At 47.3% G+C, this 27,730-nt stretch overlaps 1 protein-coding gene across 1 annotated transcript; it reads left to right on the top strand.

Annotated features, from left to right (window-relative positions):
* The first annotated feature begins 36 nt into the window (after positions 1-36).
* Positions 37-26,804, top strand: LOC126528897 (BTB/POZ domain-containing protein 6-like). Its single transcript, XM_050176486.3, has 4 exons — positions 37-401; positions 12,299-12,399; positions 17,142-17,362; positions 24,332-26,804. Exons 1-4 carry the CDS (start codon positions 395-397, stop codon positions 24,978-24,980), a joined length of 978 nt encoding a protein of 325 aa, XP_050032443.1. The 5' UTR covers positions 37-394; the 3' UTR covers positions 24,981-26,804.
* The last annotated feature ends 926 nt before the right edge of the window (positions 26,805-27,730 follow it).

Here is a 27,730-nt window from a genome sequence, read left to right as displayed (position 1 = left end):
GAAAGCGATACCATTCAGAGCTTCAGACGAGTTCAGCGGCTCAAGCAAGCAGAGCATTTGCAGCCTCCAAGCGGTAGGCTTCGTACGCGGATTAACAGAGCGTCCTTTTAAGACGCACAGCATAGAATAAAGTATAGATATCGACTAAATGCCAGCATGCAATATATATATTAACGCCCAGTTAGCTCACACAGGCTAGCTAACTGTCGCGACCACGATTCATTCGAACGTAATTCCGTGAGCGACCACCATCGCCAATCATCATACCCGCCGGTTGCAACGCACAGTGGCCCGCTGCTTTGGAACAGTTTTGGAAAAAGCGCAGAAGCGGCTTCGAAGAAAGTGCGACGACTCTTTCAGTACGTCGGTGTTCGTTTACTTCCCGCGCTAAGGAATGGACGGTAAGTGGTCTGCATTTAATTGAGTCATGGCGTGCGTCTGCACCAGCGATGCTGCCTACCTAGAAGTTCCGCGTCGCGTTTTTTTTTTTCTTTTCTTGTCTGTCCCTTTTTCTGTTCCTTTATGGCGACAGCAATTGTATGGGCGCTCCAAGCGCTTTGCTACCGTCGGCGTCGCCATGACGTTCGGTTAAAGGCCAAGGTAAAATCGTCGCCGCGCGCCATATGCTGTACATGAGAGTGAAAGCGTGGGGGGGTGACCCGCCGATCGCGGCTCGATCTCGCGCACACAATGGCGGGGAGGAAGCGCGCCGTCTTCCGCCGCGTACAAGGCTCCGGGGGGAGGACAGGGAAGGGGGGGGGGGGGGTTCTACTCCGGGGAGCCCGGGCGCGTTTCTATTTACGCTCAAGCCGAGTACTCGACCGCCAAGCTCCGCGCACACGCACCACCTTTCTAGGTACTATTTCGCCGAAGCGCCACGGCTCGCGCCCTAGAACCTTCGAGGTGTTTGGTTTTGCGTTCCTGGCTGTGCCAAAAATTGCAGTCTGCTCGGGCAAGCCCGCAATTGCAGAGTTTAGGGGGTGTAGGTACGTTAATTTTAAACTCCTAAGCATTTGTATGCTTAACCAACGGGAAAACGGTCCCTTCGTCCGTCCCGTAATAAGACGGCCGCTTTCGAGATAGCGCCCACAGAAGCGAGCGAATTTGCCTTTCCGCTGCCTCCCGCTTCAACGCCTCGCTCTGCTGCTTTCGCAGATTGCTTTCAAGTTACGGGCGCACGCGCCTCTTAATACTAAAGCCGAGACAACACGTACCCTTGCGGACGCGCGCAAGCTCGCGTCCGCTTGCCTAGGGCCTGCCGCGCCTCGCGAGAAATCGAGTTTTGCATCCGCAAATACGCGCAACAGCGCGCGCTCACTGGGCTCACTCACACACATATGCCTTGGCAGGCGCCGCTTCGTACTTTGTTATCGACAGTGTTTCAAATGCTTCGATATCTATAAACGTAATTGTTACATTTTTATAGCTGTTCGACCAGCGCAAAAAAGAAAGAAAAAGCACTTTCTTGCATGATATAAATCTGTTTCACTGGGAGTTGAACGTTCCGCGCCGTAGCTGCGTTGCCAGGCGCGCCGACGCGAGGCAACGCAAGCGCGCGATAACAGATGATCTGTTCCCCGAGATCACGCCGCATTTCGACGCGTGCGAGCCATGCCGCACCGTCTGCGCATGCGTAGGCGCGCGAACGCGAGCTTGCGCGCGTCCGTAAGCGTACGTTTGGTCTGGGCTTAAGAGGAAGCTTTAACTCGGGTGCTCCTATCTGAAGGCATGTAAAAGGAGAATTAGTTTTTCTCGGCAACCACTGCACCAAATTTGACGAGGTTTGCTGCATTCAAAACAATAACTTAAAATCTAATGACTGTTGGCTTGGAATTTTTGATTTACGTCGTAAATTTTATAATAAACATTGGCAAAAATCGTAAATTTTCATAAAGCGGAACTATCTCTCTATCGCCGGAACAACTCTCTAACTCAGCAAGCGAAAATGCTATAACAATTCTGCGAATTGCATGTGATAGTACATCTAAAGCGGACAAAATTGGTATGTTACACGTAGACCTAAAAAAATTGAGTAATATGTAAATACAGCTTTTGCAGAACCCTTGTACACAGCGTAACGAATTCACGTAAGACATAAATTGACCCATCGAGTTTGTCCGCTTTGAATTGTCTAATGGATGCCGTTTACAGAACCGCGATATTTGTTTTTTATGTAGAGCTATTAATTTAGAAACTTCATGAGTCTATTTTTCTCAAACTTTCGAATTTTTGAAAATCCTTTTCATGTAATTCAGGCCCTAAATCGAAATTCCGCTTCCACCAGTCAATAGAATGTAACATTCTCTCTGAAATACAACAAATTTTATTAAAATCAGTCCAGGGGTTACCTCAGAAAAGCGTTTTACATGTATTTGAATAGGCCGCGTCGGAGTTGGGCCCGAGTTAAAAGCTTCCTCTTCAGCTGCGAGAACACCGTGCGCAAAGCTATGAGCAGTCGGTACTTGGTGGGCATCGCAGGTCACATTCAAGCTGCGCCCGCGCGGCAGTGCCATAAGAAGCCGCCACCTGAGTACGTTCACGGTTCAATAATGGTTCGACGCGGATGGATAAAGCGCTAAAGAGCGATAACGGCCTAAAATGATCGGCACGTCATCAGTGCACCTGGTGCGCCCACCTGCAGTACTTTGCGTGCGTTATGAATGCTCCTTGCACCGCCGTCGGCACCAGTTCCTGTCGCCACTGAACTGTCGTTAGTACTGGTTTAATCAAGCTTCATAACGTTACTTGCGTACTTCATTTCATGAAACGACGTTTTAACAAATTAGCTTCAACGCCAATGCATTTCTCCGCAAAGTTCGGGAATCTATATCTCGAAACTGGTGTTATCTTGAAAATTCGTTCCAAATGGATTCGCCTTGCGAACTCCTCGGCTATTATTTGTAAATTGCAATATGTGCCATATTGTAGTTAAAAACTTAGTGAATTTTTATTAGTCGATCTTGCATCTCACTTTTCTTGTGCAAGTATTGTCCGTCGCTTCGAGTAGAACAGAAGGATTCAAGTAGAATTGTGATATTTGCCACAGGCGACTTTTAAAGATTTTTGAGTGTTCGCTGAAATACCTTGTCTGTTTAAAAAAACGCAGTCTTAGTAGTAATAAACAAATACTCTAATACCGCTTACTTGCTCCATGAACCCAGTTGTGGAAATTTCGACCTCAGAGTTCCATAATCCTCAGCCGGAACTTCAAGATGACTCATCGAGCCTGATAACCAAGAAACTTTTAACACAACTGTCTAATCTTAAAAGTTGATATGCAAGAAAGGAAAACGTGATTTTTAAAAATAGCATACGGAAACATTGTCTCGGATGTCACGCTTCCGGCACATCGGGCAGGCAGGTGCTTGAATGGTGTCCTACTTATGAAAGCAGTAAATATAGTTGCTTTACAGAACTTCTCGACACTTCTTAAACTGAACACAAATTAACCTATGCACGATGACGCACAAAATAAAGGGAAGTGAGCGTCCGCACTATGATTGTGACTGAAATATCCTCGGACCAGTGCCCCGTAGCCAGGGGGTGGCATACGGGGCACGTGCCACCCCCTGGTTTCCCACTTGGTGGCTTAGCAGACCGCGTGCCTTCCACCTGTCCTCTTCCCCTTCCTTCGTAATGTAGGCGACCTCCCACCCCACCTGGAAAAAATTTCTGGCTTCGCCACTGCCCCCAACGAAAACATTTTGATCGCCTTGAACAATTACAAAATGTATTTGTACAAAAAAATTACAACATGATTTCCTCACTTCAACGAAATAAATCAAGTCTATCTATATGCGAGTGCCGAACCGAAACTTTCTTTGTTCTGGCATTTCTTTCTGGTTCAGCGAAAGATTCAGTTCCTATTCCCGAGCGCAGCAATAACTGTTCAAACCGGTTCAGACCATATCGCGTTCGTTACCACGAGTAAGCTAAGAATATTTACTCGAAAACACCATAATCTTTTTGCTACAGAAACTCTAGAGTTGCACAAGAAAGAATAAAAGGGAAAGTCTGCTTGGTGTTCTTTAAGCTCACCGGTAGACAAAAAAAATCGCGTCCAATGGAACTGTCGGAAACGATTTGAAGCAAAGCGCTAGTGACGTGGTTCAACAAATACTTTACAGCTCAATGCGATGCGCACAACTCTCTTCAGCATCGACTCAGCAACGCCACGAGGAGCAAGTCGAAGTGTGAAGGTTGTCGACTGAAGAGGGGTGATGAGAAGTGTATGGCAGAGAGAAGTGACACGTGCGGATGTAGATACATGTAAGGATTCTAGACCGCTTGTGTCAGTGACGCACACTCGTTCTGTAAGAATGGCCAAGAATGGGTCTGTATTCAGTGGCGCATACACAATGTGCCTATAACCGCTCATTCAACTATAAATTTAAGAAAGTCAAATAAGCTGTTAAAAATTACTAGGGGTATCGGCGCTTTGGAGATACGATTAGCCGACATCATACATGGAGGAATCTCCTGATTTGCGGTTTTGTTAAGCAGGACAGGTGCGCGCTCATCGGCACTACCTAACGCTGAGAGAAGACAGCGCAGCAGAGCGGCGGTGAAACTGAGCCTATATTTTACGTGCCTTCCACGCCGACGAGGCCGGCGCCGCAAACACCCCCCCCCCCCCCCCCCCGTTGTGCAGACGTTCACGGCGGCGGAACCCGATCCTCTACGTCGGCGTATATTTTGCCCTAGAGCCTACATTCATTTTCAGCTGAAAAACATATTACGACAGTCCGCATTAAACCATACTGCAAATCTGCTAGCAGAAGTGTTAGGATGGTTTTTCAGTTAACAAAGCAGTCGATGTTCCCTCTCGAAATCAACAGCGCAAAATCGACGCCGACAAATACGTAACAATAGGACGGCCCCTTGTTGCAGTTCGCCACCGTTGGAAAGCGGCCGCTCCAGCTGCTCTAGAACCAGCGAATATATCAGGTTTGTGCTCACTAAGCGCTACCATAGTAAAATATATTGTATATTTGCTCCTGCCAAGCCCTTCAGTTGGTTCTCGCATTTGGTTTGAAAATTGTAGCAATATAGCACTTAACTTTTTAATGCGTAAGGATTCTTTGGCGAGCTCCCCAGCCCTCTCACGTGAAAATTGTAATGCCTTCTATCTGCCCAAAAATGCGTAATTTGCTAACATATTTAATCTCTATGATATTATAAAGGTAGATTATCGGTAGCTTTTAAGCGATAAGGAACAATCTAAATGTAAATTTGGGGTTGGGCCAACTTGAAGTTTCAGGATGGCTCAAATTCGGGGGTGGGCCCACTCGAAATATTGGGCCAAGTTGAAATCTTGGAGTGGGCCAAGTTGAAATCTTGGAGTGGGCCAAGTTGAAATCTTGGAGTGGGCCAAGTTGAAATCTTGGGGTGGGCCAAGTTGAAATCTTGGAGTGGGCCAAGTTGAAATCTTGGGGTGGGCCAAGTTGAAATCTTGGGGTGGGCCAAGTTGAAATCTTGGGGTGGGCCAAGTTGAAATCTTGGGGTGGGCCAAGTTGAAATCTTGGGGTGGGCCAAGTTGAAATCTTGGGGTGGGCCAAGTTGAAATCTTGGGGTGGGCCAAGTTGAAATCTTGGGGTGGGCCAAGTTGAAATCTTGGGGTGGGCCAAGTTGAAATCTTGGGGTGGGCCAAGTTGAAATCTTGGGGTGGGCCAAGTTGAAATCTTGGGGTGGGCCAAGTTGAAATCTTGGGGTGGGCCAAGTTGAAATCTTGGGGTGGGCCAAGTTGAAATCTTGGGGTGGGCCAAGTTGAAATCTTGGGGTGGGCCAAGTTGAAATCTTGGGGTGGGCCAAGTTGAAATCTTGGGCCAACTTAAATTTGGTGGTCGGCCAACTTAAATTTGGTGGTCGGCCAACTTAAATTTGGTGGTCGGCCAACTTAAATTTGGTGGTCGGCCAACTTAAATTTGGTGGTCGGCCAACTTAAATTTGGTGGTCGGCCAACTTAAATTTGGTGGTCGGCCAACTTAAATTTGGTGGTCGGCCAACTTGGTATTTCGGGGTGGCCCAATGTCCAACTGAAGCTGCTAAGCGTCCTTCGAGTCATGAACGCCTCGCGGGTAAGCGAGTGGGTTCAGACGCTTGGCGCGCTTTCATTGGCCCTTACCAAGGCACAGTTAGAACTGACAACGGCACCGTGGAGCGGCGCTGCCGCGCCGGCGTGAGTAAAACCCCTTAAAGTTCGTAAAGTAGCCACTCTCCGCCTTCACTCCTCCTCGTTTCTCCTCCCTTTCCCACTCCCTCCTCGACCGTGGCGCCGCCTACACTGCTCGAGCGTAGCAACGGCGTCATGCAACATGCGCTCCTCGCCACTCCGTAGACGCTTCTCGAGCAAAAATGGCGCTGATGCACAGCGCGAGGGCCCGCGTGTCGCTATTAGGCCAATAGCGACGCGGCGTCGGCCAGGGCGCGCGAGGAGGATGCGACATTCTTCAAAGCGTGGCACTACTTTACGAAGTTTAAGGGGCTTTAGGTGTGAGAGCGCCGCATGGGGGGTAAAACTTCAACCAGCGGACGTACGTCTCTCCGATCTCTCCTTCACACTGCCCTGGTTGACTGCTGCACTGCACGTGTTTTCGCAAGTAAAAGACGGTTAACAGTCGCACAACGGTGAGTAAGAAAACTGACTCATTTGGGCGGACTTGAGCCCAGTAAAACAAGTGACAACTGTTGAAATACCATCCCAGAAACCTTGAAACGCTTGTTTCGTGCGAAGAAGACTTATTTTGAGAGAAAATGCGTTCTGAAGCGTCCGCATACCTCTAGCGCAGTTCAAATCTCCCGCCCTCCAATCGAGGAGTGGTGACGTCATGGTCTTATAGTGACGTTTCGCCGTCGGTGAGTAAAACGGCGCCCGCAGACGGCGCTACGGCTTTTCTGAGCAAAACGCAAACCCGCGGCCAGAAACAGCCAAGACAGAGCCGACAGCAGCGCGAAAGCAGAACTATGGTGGCTAGCGGAAGGGAAAGCGCGCGACGATAAGCTGGTTCTTTATTTTATGACGCCAACTTCGACGCTCGTTGCAATGGACGACCCTGACAACGACACATTGGCTCGCAATGCTGGGCTCCACTACAGCGATTTAAGCACTGATGAACTTGACCTGCTGCTGAGGGATCGCGCTGCCGGCGTCGTTGCGTACTACTACGACGGCGTCCTGCTTTGAAAGGCATACCACACGACTTCAGTAAGTCGGCGTTGAACTCGTAATCCTCTGGACGAAAGTGCACCGAGCACACTATGTAATTTTTCGGCTCTTTGCCAAGGCGCTGTGGCAGAGGTACGGTACTTATCCACTTCGAACGGAGAAGTTCACTCCTTGGCACACAGTGATAAGTAACGTTGGATTCGCCGCTGCAATTGCCCTTGGCCAAGTTCCGTGGACCATTGACGTGGCATTCTCGCTGCTTGTTCCAAGTGCAAGTTCCGAGGCAGCAGAACCAGCGCAGCACGACGCGATAACGAAACAACTGAAAGTCCAAAGCGCCCGCGGCGCCGAGTCGAGCGCGCAGAGTCGAGCGAAAACGAAACCTTTCGATCACTCAAACTACTCAAGGGCAACGTCAAAATGTAATTTTTTTTAGAATCGTATAGAACTAGACAAGTATATATAGCGTTTTCTCCCGTCTTATAATCTAATGCAGTGTTTTTAATACGAGTAGTTGAGCACTAGTAACATAAATTGAGTGCCTTCGTCATCGGGCTAGTACCGCGAAGTCGCTGGGTAGTCTCAAATCGTTGCATGATTTTACCTCAATTCATAGTAACCTTTAGTGTCCCTTCAAGCGCAAGAGCAACGGCGAACACAGGCGGTGATCGTCCAAACCTGATCTGTAACTGTCAGACGGCCAGACGCGTCGTATAAATGACGTACATCGAACGTTCCAGCTTAATCACTGTGCTCGCACAAGTTGTCGAATGTACACTACACCATTCGCTTGGCGCACACTATCTGATTATACAGAGAAGATAATTTTACATTAATGTCAACAAAGCATTCGAGAAAGAACAGTGGTTAGCAGGAGAAAAGCGATCACCGATAAACCACAAGCAATGCGCACGTGTCACTACACACTTCCAATGTAACCTGTAAAACATAGGCAACGTACATACCAATTCTATGGTTTACTGACCCGGACGTACACCTCTGCTAAAAGGGACAAACGTATGTTACTAAGTAGCTCGTAAAAATAGAATATACTAGGGCTAACCAATCCTTGCAGGTGTAAACCACTGTTTAAGGATTGTTTAGTCGCGTTTAGTAATACAGAAAAAGATGCACGGTAAATTGCAGAAGCAAGCTTGATTGCATAAGAACGTGCTAACTGCGTCAGCGCTCCGTCGATTACTCTAAGCAGAAAGGAAGCCATCTGGAAAATGTTTGGCTGCGCGTGCGATGATTTACACTCGTTCGAGCCCGTAAAAGTACCATGCTCTTATGAAATGAAATTCAATTGGTAGTTAACGCACGTCCTGTCGTCTTTCTTGTCCGTGTCAATCCAGCGCTACGTCTTCAACTTATGCAATGTACCGGTAGTTTTCGCAGCGCATGAAATTGTTTTGTATTTATTTTAGTAGTGATTTTCTGGGCCAGTTGGTGTATGGTGAACGTAAAGGGGCTCCAGCAAGTAGAGGTGCGAGCAGAAGTAGAAGGGACGGGCAGACACCGCTGGACATACACTTAACTGAAGTTCTTTTGCGAATACATTCCACAAATCTCCATCACGTATGCGTAGAAACCACGAATAAGATTTATAGTCAAAGATCAACCAAAAAAAAGAAACACCCGCACACACGAAAACCCTAACCACACCCCTCCCGACACGGGCTACAAAACTTGGATTAACATGATAAATTTAAAAAGGTTCATTCACATATGTATGCTCACAGAACCTTCTGGTGTGGAACGCTTCGTTTATTTCTCTTTGAAATTTACTGCGCTCTCCCCACAATCTACACGCTATCAAAAAGCGGTCGGAATTCGTGATTTTTTGCAGTGCAAGGGCAAGTTCCCTTCTGTACCAGTAGGAAGCAAATAGCGATGCTCACGTAAGCGTTCATTGGTGCAATGGCCTGTTTGGCCGACATAGGACAGTCCACATGAGCGGTATGTGATACATGAACGACAATGCACACTCCTCGTGAAAAAAAGTTGTATGCTTGTTTTCCACAGCTACTACTAACATCTTTTTTTTTCTCTCCTGTGATGCTTTTGCACAACTTAGCCAGTTTGCTCGGCGCCGAAATCACTAACGTGACGCCATTCCTAGCGGCCATCCGCTTAAAATTACTTGTTTATTACAGTGTGAAAGGATGTAATTTGATAGCAAGAATGAACTTGAGAAAACTGGACAGAGGTTCCGAAAATAATTATTTCTCACCCCCCCCCCCCCCTTCATTCGCACCAGTAACACTTTTGTTGAAGTGGAAATTATATATCTGTAAACTGCGTGCGTCTGTATTCTTTTGCGTTGTAAGTTTTCGCAGGGAAGCGGTGTCCCTATGACTATGAACAACCGCGCACAGCATGGACACTTACGCGAGCACTCTTTAATTGCGGACGCACTGTGCTTTCTGCGTTCATTGTATATTGGACATATATGAATTACATTGCAGTGGAAGGCTTACTGTCTCCGCTTTGCAATGGCACCTAGTATTATTGCCTAGCCGGAAGCGTTACCTAACGGCAATCAAGACTGTGAGCAAAAAAACGGCGTTTTAGCTCCCCTTTTTCGTACTGCGGTTTCGGCAAAACTGTTCAGCATAACAAAATGAAGTTAGCTGCAGTTTTAAACGACATAGTATACAAGGCTTCTATGAAGAGATACTGCGTGTAAAGCAATTAGAAATTTATATAGGTGCTAATAAAAATGGGCCAGACAATCAGTTTATGAATTCATATCCTTTTTCCTTTTCAATGTGGAGCAATATTTAGTGGTTTTCTAGGCTGGAGTGCACTTATCATCATTCAAGTTGGTTTGTGCTCTGATGACTGATGAGACGTTCATAAATTATTACATCAAATTGGCAACTGAAGGCTATACTTGGCCACGCATTACCGAAGAATATGCAAAACTGTTCTAGCTGAAACTTTAACATTTTCAATAATCAAGCAGCAAGCCCTCCTCCGCGATTCTATGAATGGAAAATTGTGTTATGTTGATTAAAATATCTACAATGGAGCAGTGATCTATGTAAAAAAAAGAGGCAATAAAGAACCGTGACACTTCACAAAGCACTGCGTTTTTTGCAACCTCCTTGAATTCAGCCCGCCCGATGCTATGCATACACGCTTCTCTTCTCTGTGCGTTGCGCTCGCCGGGGGTCAACCAACTATTGCACTTTCACCGGAAAGCGTAAGCATCGATTGCTATAGCAAATTGGTACGTAGCGATACGAAATAAGAACGTGAATTTTATGGGACGTATAAACTTGTAAACATTCGCTTGCCCACTAAATTACCACGCATGGTGTCACGTGCTCACAGGTAAACATGAACACATCTCGCTCGATGACCGCGGAAACTCGCTGTCAAAACGCTGGAGTGAGTGATTACGGCAGCAGTACCGAGCGAATTGATCTTCGTTCATCTCTCGCTTCAACGCAAACGAAACGTCGAAAGCACAGGGCATACGGAGCTACCGGCACTACGTGCCCTTTACAAGCATGGCAGATCGCTTGCAGTGCAATGAGGCACGCGAGGGCGCGCACTTTGGCTAGGTCGCACATGGCTTTCACGATGCGGCGCCCGCACAACCACGCCTAAGGAGCAGACGCACGAAATGAATGCCACCCTTCTCTTCCCTTGCCTCACCCTCGTGTCTCGCGTGCGACAGGAGAGGGCGTGCTTTCGTTTCGCCTTCCTCGCTCGCCCACGTGACATTGAGCCGCGTTCGCCGGCTCCCCTCGCACCCTTTCATTCGCAGATACCGTATACGGCGCGTGGGGTCAATTTTATCGCCCTTGGACTTTATACGGAACCTCACGGCGACCGTCACACAGAAGGTACAAATGCGCTGGAGTGTCCATTTCTTTGCTCTCACAATAAAAACCCTTTCGCACTCGCCTTGTCAGTTGCGGCAACCGAAGGCGCAGCACTGCATCACAAAGAAGTTCTCGTCTCTAACACGCTTGATTTGTTGCTCTAACGCACTCAATAGAGACCTTTAGATTAGGGAAAGTAAGTGGCTTGCATGCGCTAGAAGGGGAAATGGTACTGCGCATGTGCACATCCAGACGTAGGAGTCTGCGCATGCGCATTACCATGGCCTGTAGTTGCGTACGCAAGCCGCTTGCGTCCCCTAATCTAAACCTCTAATGAATCCATTGGAAGCACTCTCGTCGCGCATGGTCGGAAATGGCGGTTAAAGCGCGCTGGGAAGAAAATGATATACAAAAGCGCAACGGTGTGCATCCACGCGTCACGGATTAGCCAATGGGGGAGCGGAGGAGGCTGGGGTGACAGGAGGCGGCAAGGAGGAAAGGTTGGTGAGAGGTGGCGGAAAGATCTAATGGCGCTACTTTTGAAAGATTAAGGGCCTTTAATCCCCAACGTAGCTAAGTGCCATCTGCCGAGCATGTGGGGAGACCCAAGAATACGTGATGCATGTCATAAATCAGTGTGGTGGGGTGTCGCCAACTCACCTTGAGGACACCACTCTTCCACAAGCGTTAGACTTCGAGGCCCACGACAGCGTCGCGGCGTCCATGGTAGTGGCGACAACCAAAGAGAGACTACGCCAGTGTTACTGGCTGACCCGACAGGCTAGCTTAGATCTAGAGAGAAGAGTGCGGTCCGCAGTGTTCTTCTAATTTTCAGTTTCCTTTCAACTTTTTTTATGTACTGGCTAGGGTGCAAAACTTACGCCCACCCGATACAAAGGGGAAAGCCACATCATCATACCCTATTCCACTTCTAGTGACAAACCACGCTAAAGCACACAAAGCTTTCCCGCTGCATCTACTATCGAATTTGGGGGGGTAAGCGAAGGGGAGGGGTATATATCTCCTCATTGTCGCTACTGCTGTGAATTTCTTCTCCCCTCATCTCAAATCAATTTGTCACAGCATCAATACCATCTGTGTTCATTTCACATGGGTGGTACTTCAGCCCCCTGGGGCCTACAACTATTGTCATCATATGCAGCATCGATGGTGCCTAGTCGGATCAGTATGTTAAAACGCCGCGCACCAAATCCCTGAGTTTTCAGTGTTCAATATAGCTTCCATAAAATAGAACATTGCCTTGATAAAATTGTTTTTCCATTGGTATCCTTTCTAGGCTACTGCTATCACTGTAATACCTGGACCAAGTCGGGCATTCGATTCCGCGAGAAGTACTGCCGAGAAGTTCCGACGCAGACTGATCAAGCTGGTTCAAAGGTAACCCATTTAATTTGACACATAAAAGCAACACGTTAAATTAAGGTGAACGCGTCAACAATTAAGTTAGTGCGTCAACATGGTCAAAGTACCTCTTTTACCATCATCGCTGGAATATTCAGTACGCATTACGGCTGTAAATGACCTTCTGTAGCTTTAGTGATTATACTTCAGCTGCGGCAAATGCTGAAGCAAATAATACAAACAGAACTGTGGTGAGCGAAAAAATGGCATAAACGTACAAGATTATTGACGCCGCTAAAGTGAAAACATGGCAGGAGGTCCAAGGATGGTAACATGCCCCCTATGGTTTAGTGCTCTATTGTAATCAACCTAAAGACAAAAAAAGGTTAAGGATAATGAATTTTAATCTCGGTAACACCCGCATCACACGGGTACCCGCGAATTCCTTTAGGATACGCGAGCGCCAGACTTCCTAAGGGAGTTTGTCTTCAAGGAAATTGTGGTCGTGTCACATGGCCAATACCGAGTTATTAAAAGAAGCCGCCAGAGGCGCGTTCGGCAGTGTTTGGTAATGTAACTTCTAATTACGCTCCTAGCTATTATAAATAACGCTGCTTCCATAAAACACATATTGCCTAATATATTTGACGCAAACACATACACCTCGTCAAGAGTAAAAGTGCGCCCGCTAAACATAGTGGAGCGGACAGCGGCGCTAGCCACCCTGTATTTATCCGTGTTTCTTTGTGGCCTGGCGAGTAGGCTTTGGGATTTGCGACCCGAACCACTGCAAACTATATATACTCAAAACACAACATTTCGTGCACGGTGGCCTCGTGAGCTTTCCTTTTCTTTTGTGTACTGTGCCGGTGTCCGTCATCAGAGACCACACCGACAACTGCCCCACTATAGCACGACAGAGGCTACGTTTACATGAACCCGACGTCACCGCGTTCAGTTGACGTCTCGACTCGTCAGGAGCGAGAACGATGGCACACAGCGTCGAGCCGAGACATAAGTGTTCCAACTGTGCTTCCGGTTCCAGCTGCAGTCTTCATTAGTCTCATCACTATGATCGGGTTGCACTGTACAGGGCTTGTCTTGGCCTTGTCCGGATACTATCCGCACTGCCAGCGCCTAAATAAAGACGTCAAAGTGACTCCGCGCTAGTCTCGGCGCTGGCGTGCCTAAGGCGGGCCGGACACGTCCGCGTTTGTGCACTAAGAACCCGTCAAGCTGGATTATTTTAGCCTATTCGGTATGACTGCGCTCGACTCGACGCTTCTTTGGTCCAACCGGCAAGTGTTTACACGAACTCAACAGGCATATTCCAGCCCAACAAGCCCACTCGACCCGCATCTGTCGAGTTCATGAAAACGCTCTGAAAGACGAGAAAAACGTGGCGCCAAACGGCCAAAGTCGACAGTGCTTGGCCGTGGCAAGCATGTATAAACGTTGCTGAATTGCGGCTGAATTTTTATGTAGTTAAACAGAAATTTTATAAACACGCGCAAGAATAATTTTAATGAAAATAATTTGTACATTCTCCGTTTAACAACCAGTATGGGCACGAGAGTACACGCGTCAGCCGCCGAGGGAGATTTGAGGTTTCCCTTGACCAAATCTCCATTAAACACTCCCTTAAGGGAAGGACTACCGTGTGACACCGAGCACATCTCCCTCGAGATAAAGACGACGGAGTAAAATGCAGTTGGCGGGTGCCCATGCGACAGGGGTATAAAATGCAGATTTGCCGACGATTTTTTTTTTCATTAGGTGGTAATAATTTAGTGGTTTTACTTATTCACCTTCGTTTAGAAAATCTATAGCAGTATGTTGAGAAGTGTTAAGACGTGTATCTATTTTAGCATAATCTTAGTCTACTGACTGTCCATTGACAAACGTTGTTAAGGGTTTATACCTTCGTTGTAAATTCCGGCTTTACATAAATTATCTGTAAAACTAATTTTCGATTTTTCGGCGCTGTCTTACCATGGTTGTACTTGGAGGAAAGAAAAAAAAACTAGGAGGGAGCGTCACACGACAATTTGGAGCCCAGTGATAAATTGTGGAAAAGCTCATGGAGAAGGCCATGAAGATACGAGTCACGTGGTATAGCTTCTGGCTTCCTCGCACCTTACAGAGACAACAGAGTTGGTGCCGATCGTGACGGCGGGCGTCAGCTAGGAACCATGAGGTACATAGCACTAAGAGGAGGATTTCTTCATCATGCAGATGTAGCCAGCATATAAGAGCATCGTTGGAATTTGACCGAAATGAGACATGGTTAACTAAAGCGCTGGAGAACACCAGGACATGAGCAGTAACAACGCTCGTGCTTATATCTGGGCATTATCTAGTTGCTTGTTCGTCTTTCCTAGTTCTGTAAGCATCTTTCGTCGCTGCAGTGATAAATTATCCAAGGTTTCAGTATCTGAACTGAAGCTCCCGACTTGATAAACGTTAAGCACTTGCAAATTATATTCCGATAGCACTGTCTGACAGTTGACGGTCTTCGCGGTTCGTGTCGACTCAGGACACCCTGCGAAATCTGTCAAGATTCACCGCAGCAGAGAAGCGTAGCAATGACCTGGTAAAAGGCAGAACACGAAGCGTCGCGGTTTAAGTGGAATGAGGAGGAGTAGTTGTGGCAGCGGCGGCAAAGCTGCGGAGTGGGAACGGATGCAACAGGAGACGGTTGAGGGGCAGTGACGTACCTATCGCAGCCGATGCAGTGCATCAATAGCATGTGGTATTAACGTCACAGGTCGTGTGGTAACGAGGGAGAGAACCTGGAGAGTGTGACGTCTGAAGTCCGTAAAAAAAAAGTGCCAGTTTCGCCGGAAAGGCGAAGCGTCTATTGCGATAGCACATTATTAGAAACCTATACGAAGTAAGGATAGTAGCTTTATCGGCCGCGAAAGCTCGTAAACATCCGCTTGCTAAGTAAATAAACAAGCATGGTGTCACTCGCGCTCGAGCAAACACACATCTCGCTCCATGACCACGGACACTCGCTGTCAAAACACTAGCGTGAGGAAGAGCGGCAGCAACAGTGAGCGGATTGACCTTCTTGCCACCTCTCTCTTCAACGCTAACGCAGCGGTGACAACACAGCGCACACCGAGCTATCAGCCCTAGGCGCATATAGACTCTGTATTCATCGCAGATCACATTGAAGACTCTGCGGCCGCACTCAGCCCCGCCATACGCGGCCGCCGCCGGAGTAAAGTTGTCTGATTGTGGTAGAAGCAAAATGTGTCCTTCAGTAAAGTGTAAAGTGACGCAGTGTAAAGCCATCATCATCATCATCATCATCAGCCTGGTTACGCCCACTGCAGGGCAAAGGCCTCTCCCATACTTCTCCAACAACCCCGGTCATGTACTAATTGTGGCCATGTCGTCCCTGCAAACTTCATAATCTCATCCGCCCACCTAACTTTCTGCCGCCCCCTGCTACGCTTTCCTTTCCTTAGAGTCCAGTCCGCAACCCTTAATGACCAGCGGTTATCTTCCCTTCTCATTACATTTCGTGCCCATGCCCATTTATTTTTTTGATTTCTAGTAAGATGTCAACTCGCGTTTGTTCCCTCACCCAATGTGCTCTTTTCTTATCCCTTAACGTTACACCCATCATTCTTCTTTCCATAGCTCGTTGCGTCGTTCTCAATTTAAGTAGAACCCTTTTCGTAAGCCTCCAGGTTTCTGCCCCGTAGGTGAGTAATGGTAAGACACAGCTATTATACACTTTTCTCTTGAGGTATAATGGCAACCTGCTGTTCATGATCTGAGAATGCCTGCCAAACGCACCCCAGCCCATTCTTATTCTTCTAATTATTTCCGCCTAATGATCCGGATCCGCCGTCACTACCTGCCCTAAGTAGATGTATTCCCTTACCAGTGTATTCCCAGTGTATTCCCTTACCAGTAGTGACGCGGCGTAAAGTGACGCGGCGTAAAGTGACGCGGCGTAAAGTGACGCGGCGTAAAGTGACGCGGCGTAAAGTGACGCGGCGTAAAGTGACGCGGCGTATAGTTAATAATTAACTTTCCCGCCATGTCCACTTCAGCACTGCGGCACACGTCCACTCATCACCGTTTTGTTCACTGGTTTTCGGCGGTTTACAAGCTATATTGTATTATAATTATCCATGCACTCTAGTAGTGCAATTTGCCGGCACTCGTCTCGTCGTTTGAAAAAACTCAATCAGAAAAGTCCGGTCGGCACATATTTTATATTTATTAAAACTAAAGATAATGTAATATTATGGCTCCCATGTACGGATAACGGCTGCTCTTTTTTACGTAGTTAATAAATGAAGTAGAATAGACTAATAATTAAGCTTTTATAAGTTCTTGCACTGATTAATATACATGAACAAACATCACTTGTTTTGTTGCGCTCTATATAGCTAACATTTCCGACGGAGGAAGTCATTTTTGTATGCATACCGCTACTGCATAATTATGCTAGCTAATATCGTATAGTGAGATATGACACTAAACCTAACATTCTGCAGGGTATCACTACAACACAAAATCAAGCTGTAGAAAACGAAACGGAGCTGAGCTAGATGTCTTCATCGAAAAAATAAACAGCTCTCAGGCACTGAGCGAATACGCTGCTTTTCAGCGAAGTTTACCAGCTGACGTCACACGCGAGAGGGCACCACTCATACTTCTCGCGGTGATGGCTGCATCTATCGCTGCGAAATTAGGCGACGTCGTCGGACGTGGTCTTTACGCCTCTTGTTTTTTTTTCTTCCTTTTTTTTGCAGGTCTCGTTATGCAGGTCTCTCGAGTCCGGCGACCTTGCTGATGTGGAGTTCTATGTTGAATGCGCGCATTTCCCAGGCCAGCGTGAAACCTTCAAGGCGCATAAGATGATCCTGGCTTTGCAGAGTGACGTGTTCAAGGCCATGTTTTATGGCGACTTCGCCAACGAGGACCGCATAGTCATCACTGACTTGCACCCAGAGGGCGTCCGTGGCCTCTTGCGGTAAGGTTCCCTCTTCTTTGTTGTACTTCTTTGCTTGAGAGCACACGTCTACAAATCCCGATCCAGGGCCAAATCCGACAAGCGCACATCTTGTGATTGGCCCACCGCTTACCGCTGCTCTGCTAATGGTGACCATCTTGTAGTGGAAGTTACTCACCGCGAGGCAGTCGCATAGCATGGGTGCTATAACTTAAAGCAATTCTAATCGGTTTCTATTCTATTTTCTTAGTTAGATTCCCACGATTAGTCAAACAATTTCGGGGCAACGCCCGCTTCACCAGCTTGCCACGAGACGTCGCGGAAACTTATTTTGCCTTATTTGGCCGAACATAGGAAGACACTTTACGGTTCTACGCCATTGTGATAATTAGCCTTCCGATATTAGTGCAATTGTTTTCGGTGCACAACTAGTTTGTCTGTCGCGACATCACAAAACCGCGTAAGGTCACGACGTCACTAAAGATGAATGTATGCTGAACACGACTTTTTGCAGAATAGCCGGGCATTGCCCCTTTCCAAAAAGAATAGAAAATGGTTGTTCACTGATCGCTCCGGCGTCGCGTACTCGGAGCTTTTGACAAGAATCCGTTTCTTTGCGTATAGGAAAAATTATTGCGGGCCAGTGTAACGTTGCCGAGCCTTTCCGACACGCATATAACTTAGCTCTGAAGTGCGGCTCCGTGCTGCACGCTGTCGCAGCGTGCTGGCTGCCCGCTGCTGGGTGACTGCCGGCGATATCTCGAGGTCAACGTATCGCAATCAAGCTTGAGTGCGTTCTGCACGCTTCCATCATTTCTTGAAAATATCAGGCTTGTGAGTTGCGCAGATTTTTTCACAAATTAATTTCGTTCGTTCCCTCGAAAAAGCTGCCTTGCCTGGTCCTCAGCTATTGGCCACATTGCGGTATGACGTAAAACGAGATTTACGCAAAGCATGCTGGGAATGAATGGCAGACGGCAAGGCCGAGGAGTGAGCTAGTGTTTGGCGTGAGAAATCGCTGTCGCGAAAAGTTTCATCCTGTGCGGACGAGCAAGGGATGGGAGGCGAGTGGTGTCAGTTGCTGCACGAACTTCAGTCCTCGCCATCTGCACACACTGAACAGACGCAGTCGCTAAATGAGTGAATAACAGTCTTGCCACTCTTCGCTCGCAGTTCTCATTCAACGGGAAGGGAGGGGGACAGGAAAGGTGACGTCAGAAGGCAAGTACACGCTACTACTATAGAGAGGACAGTGGTTGCTGGGAAACGGAATAAATTTAAGTTAATGGTGAGGTGCGCTACGTTTCTGCTATTTCTGAAGAATAAACACGATGCAAATATGTCAAGTGGACAACTTACACAGGGCGTGCAGAAAAGGTGCTGCATTAATTAAAGCACACCACGCGGTCTCGGCGACACCACGGAAGCGCCGGCACGTCAGATCAAGACCTCTGTGTCGACCGCGGTAGCTTTGCGGCTATGTCATTGCTCGAAGTCGCGAATTGGATTCCGCCCACGGCAGGCTCGTTTTCATAGGGGGCAGAATACAAACGCTGATGCACTAACATTTACGGACGCGCTAAAGCACATCATGGTGTCAAAATTAATGCGGAATCCGCCATTACGGCCTGCCTCAATCCGATTGTAGTTTTGGCACGTAGAGACCCGTAATTCAATTAACGTGTGATACTTCTGCCGAAATTTTGGAGGGGGGGGCGGCAGATGCCTCTCCCCTGGACAGAAATAACTGCATATTCATTTAGCCACGTCATACTTAAGCATGCGATGAAAAGTTTAAAAAGGTTATAGTTGCGCCCTAAATGGGAAACAGATTGCGGTAGCAAATTATATGGCTATACCAAGTTTATACTTTCCGGTGGCATTTGAGTCGGTGACGAAATGCCCCAACGGAAGGCGCATCATGCGACCACCGAACCACATTGGAGATGTGGCGTGTTTGGCATCAAACTTTTGCGACATAGGCATTTTCCTGTTTTCTATAACGCTCCTAGTCCGCTCTACATGTGATCCTATACATGGTCTTTATTCCACCATCACCAAATCTTTCAACAAAGCTTTCATAGAAACTGTTCTTCGACACCTGTTTTGTACCGCCGGTACAACACATTCATTTGGTTCAGATATATTCACTTCCTGCAAGCGTGGGTGTTCAGTCCAGCAATCTACAAAACAATGATTAATGGCTTGCGCATGTGGACACAAATGGCAGTTCGTCGACCACGGCCACGAAACAGCCCTTTTTTTCTAACCAGGTATTGACAAGAGTTGCCAAACGCTATTTAAAGAAAGTTTCCCTCCATGGAGTAATGTAGATTGCAGGGTTGCCATTTTCTTCTGGAGCATTCCCCGAAGGATACTTGAAAATTGTTTAGATATCACACCGTAAGCATTTCGTTCTCAACCTTTTAAAGATCCCTGTGACCCATCATATTTCATACCCACATTACTTGGCCTACATAGCCTTTGGCGCAGTAGAATGTGCGGCAGGCCCGCTGAACCACCGCGAAACACTCGGTCGTTTCTCCAGTAATCTGTTGCCGACGTTTGTGTGCACTGCACAAGAAACAGCGCAGGACTCGGTGTCTTTATTGGACGCTTGCACGTGCATGCCCAACTTTTGAATGCGTTTCCAGTCACCTTAAATTTCTGTACCGCTTTGTTTTTCTTCTCTTGCTAAAAATTCTACACCCATGTAATAAAGAAAAAAAAAGATGGCTGTTTAGCTCAGTGAGTGAGACACTGGGCTTCTGAGCGTGGGGTCGCAGGTTCGAAACTCACCACCGCCAACAATTTTCTGTCCTAAATTATTTAGTTTGTACATTAATTTCTTGATAGCGACTTGTCTTATGTGACAGACGGACGGACGGGTTTCTTCGTTGCGTGGGCTTAGAAATGCTTACGCATTTAAAAAGAACTATAAATATTGCCTTCGCGCATTCGCGGCAGCAGCGGCGGCGTTGCATTCGCATCCTCACATTGTCTGAATAAAGCCTTCCGTGTGACTATGAGCAGACTCTTCAGGTACTGGCACAAAGCTTCGCTGCATATACACTCCAAGTCGTTGGATCTTCTGCATTTTACTCTTGCGTGCCTTTAAGGGATCCTTCGTCACTGTACATCTTCAACGAACGCCTTTTCACGCCAGCGCTTTAGCAAGCTGTGCCATGAATCTTAGAACGACAGAAAGCTGAGCTAGTTGGTAAGGATTCATTATGCAAAAAAGAGGTGAGGGGTGCAGACAGAACACAAGAGTAGAGAAGTGGACAACACGAACGCCGACTATCAACTTAAGGGAGCACTGAGGCGGAAATAGAAAAACACAAAGCTCATCTGCGCAAGCTCTGGAATGGTATCACCACGTGTCAGTCGCGTACATGTGCCGGTCTACGTGAGCGAAAACTGTTAAGGCACTTAATATCCTCCTTATGTAAAGTAATTGAAGGCTGACTCACGCACGAACTTCCACCATTATAGATACGCCATGTGTGCCATGGATCCACTGCGTGTGTGCCGCTCTTCAATGAACGTCTAGCCAACATGGGTCACTGAGTGTGCGGCAAGCATGGGGACAATCCTCGGCTTTCGCAGGCACCAGCGCGCCACGCTTCTAGTCTCGGGGGCCATGCGCTGACTTCTCTGCGGTGCCAGTAGGTGGCGCAGCTTCCCGAGACAGAAGCGCGAGAGACGATCCTGGTTTCTCAGCGTTCCTACGCACCGGCACGCCTTGCATTTCGGAGGCAACGGGAAAGCTTCGCGGCGGCGGCGCTAGATGGCAGTGTTCTTGAGGAAGCGCGAAAGAGAAATCCCGCTGCAGCATACGCCTCATGCATAACTCGTTTCGACAGTGCCAAAACGTTGTGCCGCTATATTGATTCAATGCTAAACGCATTACCATCGATAGTCATCGTGAGATGGGTCCTGCCACAATATTTTTTTTAACTACAGGCTGCGCAGACGAATAGCGGCCCTTCCACTTTCCAGCTTCTTTATTTTTTAGTTCTTTCTTTGGTTTATTCTACGCAAATTCAATGCAATATTGCCTCGGGATACACGGCTAAAAATTAAGGAAATGCCTTACTTGGCCGCGCCACCCTGGCAGCAGAGCAGCTACAAGATAGTGTATTTCGAGTAAAACAAAGAAATACATAATAATCACATACTTATCCTGCATAGGTCAAAGCAGAAAAGCGAGTTGATTGTACATATGTGTAATCGGAGTACGCTTGAGAGTAGTGACAATACTAAACAAAATTGTTAAAGGCACTGTTGGCACTACTACACAGCGATAAAGGTGCATCATGTCGAAGGAAATACAGTACGTCGAGAATTTGAGACATCGTGGGAGCTTTGGCTTTCTTCATCTAGCAGTTCTCTTGTTATTTTTTTAAAGTGTTTTAGATTAAGTTCCACATTCCAGTAATTGTAGCATGGTTGGGTATTGATTCAGCATGTCTGGTATCTGAAGTTAATCGTTGTTCTTCGTAGTTGATGCGTGATCGAGGTTTGTATATTAGTCTCTCGCGTGGTTCATACTGGGTTTGTTTCACATATGTATCCAATAAAAGTGACTCATCTATCCGATGCTAACGTAATATCTTGAAACTGTTTGTGTCTCTATAACTGCTTGACGTGCAATATATTGTAGCTTTTAAAATATGGTTGGGTGCAATCGTAGAGTAAATTGTTCAAGATTGCACGTATTGTGTGCTCTTCAAGAATTAGGAGGGAATTAAGGTTTGTGTCCGCCGTTGTTAGCCACACCAAGGATCGTTATGTTAGGCGTGAATGCACAGATCATACTAAATTTGAAGCTTATCATTAGATAGAATGTAATACCTTAGTCTACTTAAAATGCCCATTATTCGGCAAAGGTCTTTTCTATCGTGTCACTGTGGGGGAATCAAGAAAGATGTTCGTGAAAATTGACTCCTAAGAATTTTGTTGCCTATTGCTGAATCTCGCTGTCCTCGAGGTAAATTGGTCTGTATGGAACGTTTGTTACTCCTCTAGGTTTGAAAAGTAGGTAGTTCGTTTTAGAGATGTTTAACTGAAGTTTGTTTGCATTTAGCCACATATTTAACTCACCCATCCATATTATTAGCTTCTTCATACAGTTCACATACGTTTAAACCTGGGGAAAATCGGTTTGTGTCATCAGCAACAATACTATTTTCCTATGTCTCTCAATATTTGCATCTTAATGAACAGCAGGAAAAAAGACAGGTCCAAGGATTGGACACCACATACTTAACGAATTCAACTTGAGATCGTACATTATTTACTGTACTGCATTGCTTTTTGAAAGCCAGATAAGTTTGTATCAGTTGCCACGTGGTACCGCGAATACCGTAGTACAGAACTTTACGCAAAATCCAGTTGTGTCGTATGTTGTCATATGCCTTCCTGAAATCCAGAAATATCACTAGTGTGTATATATTGTTTTCAACGCTGTCTAGAATGTACCCTTTAATACTAAGTAAAGCGGACTCTGTAGATTTGTTTTTGCAGAGTCCATACCTCTGTTCTGCAATCATGCTGTTTGTTTTTAAAAAACCTGTAATACTTTTATTTATTGTTCGGTTATTTTTACAAATACAGAAGACACATATTGGCTTCTAGTTGTTGAGTTTGTCAAACGACCAGCCTTTATAATTCGCAGACACTCTAGCAAGATTCATTTGATGGGGAAACATGCCCCAAGTTAGTATCCAATTATAAATGTGCGCCAGAAGTACAGCTATAGTACTACTCATGGCTTTTAACGGCGTTGTCTTGACGCCATCTGGGCCGCATGCAGTTATCCTTTACTGGCAAAATCGCATTTTCTACTTCATGCTGGTCACTAGGGAACAGGAAAACCCAGGACGGACAGTCTGTGGCTACATAGTTCTCAAATGCGTTTGCATGTTGCCATTAATAAAGCCATCTACACTTCCAAAGTTCTTATTCTAAGCACCGGCGATTTCTGTTTGGGCTGCTGAGCACGAGGTCGCGGGATCTAATCCCGGCCACGGCGGCCGCATTTCGATGGGGGCGAAATGCGAAAACACCCGTGTACTTGGATTTAGGTGCACGTTAATGAACCCCAGGTGTTGGAAATTTCCGGTGTGCTCCACTACGGCGTGCCTCATAATCAGAAAGTGGTTTTGGCGCGTAAAGCCCCATAATTCCATTCTTTTTTCACCGGCAATTTCTACGTCCGTCAGGCCTGGCTTTTGGAACTTCATTGATCTTGCCAATGCTAACATCCACTCGCCTCTCCATGAAAAACAAATCCTTGATAACTGTCATTTTCTCCATATTTGTCCTTCATTATGTGACAGCGTCTCGCTGCTCGGAGCTTCCCACTTTCTCTTGAGCTTTCTTTTTCTAGCTGCACTCCTCTCCTCTTTCTCTCTCCGACTGTATATGTGTACTCTCTCTTAATTTTGCCTTATTGGTCCATTCTGGCTCGGTATGAACCTCTTTACCCTGTTCTTCCTCGCTCTTGTCTACATTTAGTTATGGTATAAATTTTGGTCATGTATATATACAGTCGCAATGCCTTTCTTGGGTTTGTTCCCCTGCGTGCTAGTAGTTAGACCTCCGCGGTTGTTCCTGGCCATATAAAATCAAGATTTTTGTTTGTTTGATTGTTTATTTGATTGCTTAATTATTTATTTGTTTAGTTGTGTAATTATGTTTTAAATTAATGATTGAACAAGTTATGTATTTATTCATCTATTCATCTAATTAATAATTAATTGGTTTATCATTCATTTATTAATTGTCTAATTAATCAATCATTCAATGTATCATTTAATTTATTATTTAATTCCTTGTTCGATTAACTGTTTCATTAATTGCTTAATTAATCATTTATTCATTTAAGTGTTTCATTCTTTATTTTATTGCATTAATTATTTATTTGTGTACTGATTAATTGATTAATTGCTAAATATTTAATTATTCATCATTCACGCAAGGCAGGTACTTCTACAGCGGCCACCTGGATGTGGCAAACGTGCACCAGGCCGCCTGCACCCGCACCGCTGCTTCCAAGTACCTCGTCCCGGAGCTGGCGGAGAAATGCACCGAATTCGTGCGCCGCTGCATGCGGCTCGACGATGTATGTCCTCTCCTGGACTACGTTCTGACCATGGGCGAAAATGATCTACACGCTCCCGCCGGTGACCTCATCCTCAAGCAGAGTGCCGACGTGCTCTCCTCTTCAAAGTTCAAGTCCTCCACCGAGGCCACCGTGAAGTACGTGCTCGAACACGTTGCCAATGTCTCGGAGGTATCGGTGCTAAACGCCGTCTACGCCTGGACATACCAGCAGTGCTACAAACGATCCTCGGGTAACGGTATCCCGGTTAATGCCTTTCGGTCCGTCATGATGCCACTGTTCCCCCAACTGCGGTTTCTCGTGCTTACGGCGACAGAGTTCGTAGAAGGTCCCAACACGTGGGGAATCCTTACCGACGCAGAAGCACGGGCCATTCTTAGCAATATCGTCAAAGATCGCTCGATGCCTATGTCAAAGGGATTCTGCGAGATCCGTGCGCCCCGCGTGGTGAAAATGAAATCAAGTCAAAAGAACACAAGTCAAATCAGAGCAGTTTTATTTTCTTCATAAAGAAATGGAGGGACGCCTGAACAAAAAGTGAAAACTAGTTCACTTGACGAAGGTTCAGGCCCCCGTTTACATGAGACAGCCGTGGTGACCAGAGAAAAAAATGCACTTAGTAATAAAATTCATTCGTAATCTAGCGGGGCAGCGCAAAAACTAGCGATAGCAGCGCAGAACCTCTTCTCTGTCCTCGTTTTGTGCGCACAACCCTGCATTCGTGACCTACCAACATGCCCGAAACAGTCGCCTTACTTCAATATTCAGCAAGAATGCTTTGGCGACTTTCGATACCCGTATTCCGGTAGACAGGGCATTCGCACATAAATTTACATATTCCGAGCGGTTTCATTTGACCGCCTCTACAACAGTGTCAGTGCGTCTCTTGTTTCCGTCTACCTCTCTCTCCACTTTTTTTCTCTTTTTTTTGTACTGTGATGCGTATATATGCGTGATGTGTGGTGTGCGACATGGTGCGGTGATCGGGACGGTCAGGAGCAGACAAGGAGTGCGCGCGCCGAGGGAAATTCCGTGCTGGAGACAACGCCGAAGAGCGCCCGGCACGTGAACGCGCGGCGCAAGGAAAACAACTAAAAGAAGAAAAGCAAATTATTACGAAAGACCACGGGGCGTCAGGCAGCCAATCGGAGAATGCCTAATCGGTCAGAAAGAAGAAAAAGCATGGTGCGCTGGCAGAAGAGGGGAGACGCCCGGGGAGACGCAGAGAAGACGTCGGGAGTCGCCGAGAGAGTTACAGCAACGCCTCCTTTACTAGATGCCTGCCGCGTGAGCCGAGAAGCTGGTTCTTGCCACTCTCCTCTTTACTCTTCCCGACCCGGGTTCACCCGGGTCGGCTGCGAGCGCTAGCTGCGGTGGCCGCTGCAAACCTAAATCACGTAGCCCTGCCTCCGAGATTTTAGCAGCGTCTGTTTTCGATCTCGGAGGCAGGACCAGCGGTCTCTCGTCAAGCCATTGGTCGAGCGCGCGCCAGCCTAGTAATCGTCACTTCCTCCGCAACAGGAAGTGGGTCGGCTGCGAGCGCCGTCTCTCCGGGACTACCCTGAACTACGGGAACCTCCGCTCCAATGGGAAGACTAGCGACGCGGCAGGCATCTAGTAAAGGAGGCATTGGTTACAGGAAGCGACGCCAGGAGGAGGTCAACCACCGGGAGGTCAAGACGGGCCGTCGGGTTCCGGACCCGAGCCACCAGGACTTTACCCGACTGGGGCCTCCTGCCAGCCCGTTCCTGTGCGTCGCCCGTCTACCCGAGCGTGCTGTCAGCCCCTCAAGGCCGGTGAGCTTCTGCGCCCATGGGCAGGACGAGAACAGTCGGGCTACGGGCCCAAGTTCTACGCCAGCTGCCCGGCCAGAACGCCGCCCCCGTCTGTCGTGCCGCCTGCTGCCCGAGGCCGGCATTCGAGCTTCTGTGCCCGTGAGCAGGACAAGAGCAGTCGGGCTACGCGCCCGAGCTCTACACCCAGCTGCCCGGCCAGAACGCCGCCGCCATCTGCTCGTGCCACCAAGCCGCCTGCTTTACCTCTCCAAGCCAGAGCTGGCGCGCTCCGGTCGCCCGGTCAGTCAACTTACACCACGACCTTTGGTGAGACCGGCGCAACTCCTTTCGCCAACTTGTCGCCGCGTCTCCGCATCGAGACTGTGATGTGTCCCTGCCGTCGTGGCAAGCCCGGACTCGCGCACTAGTTAGCATCCCAATAGCCCCAATTGTCTCTTACCGCCGTGATGTCCTTTTAGTGTTTATTTTATTCTATTTCTTTCTATCATTTTTTTAAGCCTCTTTAGTTATATTAAAAGGTTGTGTGTGTGTGTTCAAACCAACGGCTTTGTCCTCAATTGGGTTCTCGGAGGCTCCGCCTAAGAGAACCGTTAAAAGATTTGAGTGCACGAACCCTTGTCCCCATATTTGGGCATCACAATATGAAGTATCTCAGCACAGCAACGCGTTTTCCTCGAAACTTCGTCGCAGATGTTTTCTTTTTCTTCTCATGCCTGCAGGTTACACATGTGTAGCGTTTCATTTCTAGGGAGAGTTAGAACGTATCAGTGTACATGTCATTTGACGAGATCAAAACGCACTTTATTGCATATGTTTAATGCAGCGCCGCGTGTATGACGCATATAACTTTTGGTTGTGCACAGGAAGCAAAGGTGTCAGAAAAGCGTATTTTCGATACTTCGAGCGATAATTACATGCCGGTCAACAAATCACCGGCCAACGCACTTGGAACTACATGTTCTCAAGGGAAAATTGTAGAGGTCATTACGTCGCGCAGCGAGCCTTGGCAAACGAACGCTCCGTGACGCCAGTACCTGTGCTGGGCCGGCATTGAGCAAGTGACCTCTTGCGTCGAGATCGCGGAGCAAGGATCGAGATTTGCCGAGACGCTTGGAGCTGGGTAGTTGGTTCTTTATTCTATTAACCCCACTGCTAGCGTGACGTCAGGGCACGGACTCGCGCCTGTAGTCTGCTGCAGTTCGTGCGGTGTCCAGGCGCCTCCTGCAGTGTTTGCGTTTGTTCACTCTCGTTCCCTATGCTTGTATACTTACGACGGTCCTCTTAAACATACATTTTACGACGTCTTTGTACGCGAAAATGTAATCAAGCAGCTTATTTCCTAGACGACAATATATTTCTCAAAGGCAACGCTATACTGCCACCCGAGGTAACTCAGATCAGCCCATTACGGGTTTTTCATGCGCGCATCTACACTTTGCAGCGGTAGCTCACGTAAACATAAAA

This window comes from Dermacentor andersoni, chromosome 8 (assembly GCF_023375885.2).
Source record: "Dermacentor andersoni chromosome 8, qqDerAnde1_hic_scaffold, whole genome shotgun sequence".
NCBI lineage: Eukaryota > Metazoa > Arthropoda > Arachnida > Ixodida > Ixodidae > Dermacentor > Dermacentor andersoni.
Note: the sequence above shows the minus strand (reverse complement) of the source record. Positions and strands in the feature narration are given on the sequence as shown.